Here is a 3,138-nt window from a genome sequence, read left to right as displayed (position 1 = left end):
CAGGGGGCAGGAGGGAGCACCCTCCCGTGGTGGGATTCCTGCCACCACCTTCCCCCCCCAGCCACTCTCAGCCCCTAGGGTGCCACCCACTGTCCCCTGCACACAGCGACATCCCCATCCCCACACCCGTCCCCATGCTCAGGGGGGCTGGTGGGAGGGCTGGGGAGGGCAGAGCGCATTGGGCACCACCAGAGACACCTTCTACCTTTGCCTTTAAACACTGAAGCTTATATTAGAGACTATGATATATAACCCGAGGGGCAGGGCCATCCTGCCCGGAGTAGACAGCAGAGAGCACAGCTCCGTGGCCAGCCTGGCGAGGGTCTGCTCCGGCTGCGAGCAGCAGGTTAGTACGGGGGCACAGAGCAGGAGGGCGGGCAGGGAGACACCGTCTAGGGCTGGTTCTTTGCCTCGGGGTCTTTGTCGTAGATGTAACTTCCCACAGCTCCAGTGTTGACACCTGTGTGAGGGGAGATGCAGGAGGGTGAGGACTCGGGCGGAAAGGTGGCAGGCTCCAGGGAGATGTCCCCCCTGGGCGGTGGCATGAGCATCGAGAGCGGCAGCCCAGGTGGGGTGCGTGCCCCCAGGCCGCCCCCAGGCACTCACCCTTTGGCCCGAAGAGGATCCCATAGCAGGGCTTGTGGCAGTACGGCTGTCCATCGTGCTGTGCGGGGCAGAGAGAGGAGCAGCATGTCACCGGGGGCGGGAGGCTGGGGAAAGGCCAGTCCCCAGGACACGTCCCCTTGGCTGGGCACCTCTCCCACTCTGCTCATCCCCTGCGGACACCTGCACCCCAGCACCCCCAGAGCTCCCTCCCCAGCTGCAGGAGCTGCTCCTGCCAGCCCTGCCCCGCCCTCTTGCAAAGGCAGGGGCTGCCCAAATGGCACAGGAAGGCACAGCACGGCTCAGCCATGCCCCGCTGGAATCCCCCATGCGTGCTGCCCAGGGGCTCTCGGGCAGGGGCATCCTCACCTCGGCGTGGCCCCCCGGGGTCAGCGTCTTGCTGCAGCGCTCGCAGCGTAGGCAGGGACGGTGCCAGTCCTTCCCCAGCGAAGTCACCTTCTCAGCTAAAACGGGGACAAGGAGAGAAGGTCACGCTGGCCCCCCTGACACGTGCCGAGGGGGAGCATGCCCTGTGGGGACACCACCTCTGCATACAAAATCCCGAGACAGCCCTGTGCATCCCAGCCTCCCGCATCTCTCCCGCCCCTCTGCTGCCTCGCAGGTGATGGAGGCTGGCCGAGGACAGCTATCAAGCCCACGCCACCCACCCGGGAGATGACAGCAGGGGACACGATGCAGATGAGGCCCCGCACCCAGGAGCTCCTCCAAGAGGACCCATCCCTGCAGGCTCCTTGGGCACATCCCTCTGTGCCCCCAACCCCATCTCTGAGCCAAAAGCCCCTCCCATCCCCTCTGCATGCCCCGGGGTCCTGCATGGAGCCCCAGCACCACGGGGCCATGCCATCCCAGGGCAGACACCCACTGCCCGCTGGCCACCTTACCAAAGTAGACTCTCTTGCCGCAGCGCGGGCACATGTTGGGCTCCCCGGTGAAGGTGGTGACGCTGGAGGCTGGAAGGAGAGAGGGCATGGGAAGCAGAGGGACAGTCTCAGCCAGGACACATGGGGGCAGAGGACCCCCCGTACACACCCTGCATCCCACACCATCCCCAAACGCAGCAGCTCTGGACCGGCTGAACGCCATGGCGGGAGGGCCAGGCTGCTCATCCTGCCCTGCCCCTCACCTTTGCTGGGTCCCTTGGGAGGCGCAGCGTTCACCTTCCTCTCCTCCACCTTCACTGGGTGCTCGATGGGCCCTGGAGCGGTCTGCCCCTCGATCTGCGGCTTCTCATAGATGTAGGACCCAGCACCACCAATGTTCACCCCTGCAGTGGGGCAGAGAGAGGCTGCAGTGGCCTGGGAGCGCTCAGGGTCACCGTCCTCTCCCCAGCCCCCCTGCCCCACCTCCCCCTGGGATAGGAGAGCAACTCCACCTTCTGTTTGAACGGGAATTGTTTTTTTAAATACATTTTAAAAAAAAAAAAAAAAGGACAGCTGTTAGGATGGATCCCCTCCTCCAGCAGCTCTCCTCTCCCTCTGCACAAGGGAACAGCAATGTTGGGACAGCAAAGTGCTGGCTTGATGCTCAGCCCATGCTAGGCAGGCTCCTGGGGTGCTTTCAGGGCTGCAGCCCCCTGCCAGCGGCGATGGGGGGACCTGGCCCCTCCTGCAGCCCTGGGCACGTCTGCAACAGGCAGAGGGGGGAGCACGGACATACCTTTGGGGCCAAACAGCGTGGCGTAGCAGGGCTTGTGGCAGAAGGGCTTCCCATCGTGCTGGGGAGAGAGGGGAGCGTTAGGATGATGAGTGGCAACCACAGTTCCCTCGGGATCGCTTCCGTCCCCACTGGTGTTCAGAGACCACCATGGCCATGCCTACACCCCAAAATGCACCCAGCCTGCGGGTCTGCCAGCGACAGCCGACCCAAGCACTCGAGGATTTCGCCTGCATCAAACACTCCGGCTATTTGGCTCATGCTGGACCGCAGGGCTGGAGCACCGGCACCCTGCGGCAGCTCAGCAGAGAGGCATCTCCAAGCTCCAACCCGGCAGCGTGCCACCAGGACCTGTTTCGGCATCCTTTTGCCCATTAAGCATCCTGTGAGCAGTCAGGCCCTTAACAGGCACACAGAGCACCGTGGCTTCCACTGAGCTTCGCCTTCTCCCCCCCCCATCTTGGCCTGAGATGAGAGGCCCTGTGTGGGCGCGGGCCCCAGCCCAGCTGCTGTCGGCCCCGCTATCGGCTGGGGGCGATTATCACAGGAAGGCACCAAGTGGGCGATAAGCCCCGGAGCTCCCCACAGACATTTCTGACGGGCCACTGGGAACCGAGTCCAAGAGAAAAGAGCGAGCGCTTGTGGCTGGGGCAGGGGGCCAGCAGGGCTGCCACGCACACGGCCCCGTCTGGGAAACCCATGTGGGCTCCATCCTCAGGCACGAGCCCACCCCATTGCCTGCTCGGCTCCATCCAGCATCTCAGCCCTGCTTCGTGCCCCATGCTCCTGCCCTCCATCCCCTCTGCTGCAAGGCGAGGACGCCTTGCCCACACCAGGCAGGGCGGGAGCTGGGCAGCAGCG

At 64.5% G+C, this 3,138-nt stretch overlaps 1 protein-coding gene across 1 annotated transcript in view; it reads right to left on the bottom strand.

Moving 5' to 3' along the window:
• Positions 1-376: 376 nt before the first annotated feature.
• The window catches only part of CRIP2 (cysteine rich protein 2), a 4,135-nt gene continuing 1,373 nt past the window's right edge, over positions 377-3,138 (bottom strand). Inside the window, 6 exon segments of the mRNA XM_035900765.1 lie at positions 377-460; positions 607-664; positions 973-1,067; positions 1,506-1,574; positions 1,748-1,888; positions 2,281-2,338. Coding sequence (XP_035756658.1) covers positions 393-460; positions 607-664; positions 973-1,067; positions 1,506-1,574; positions 1,748-1,888; positions 2,281-2,338 — 489 coding nt within the window. The 3' untranslated portion in view covers positions 377-392.

Source organism: Egretta garzetta, unplaced genomic scaffold (genome assembly GCF_000687185.1).
Source record: "Egretta garzetta isolate BGI_Z169 unplaced genomic scaffold, ASM68718v1 scaffold598, whole genome shotgun sequence".
Lineage (NCBI taxonomy): Eukaryota > Metazoa > Chordata > Aves > Pelecaniformes > Ardeidae > Egretta > Egretta garzetta.
Note: the sequence above shows the minus strand (reverse complement) of the source record. Positions and strands in the feature narration are given on the sequence as shown.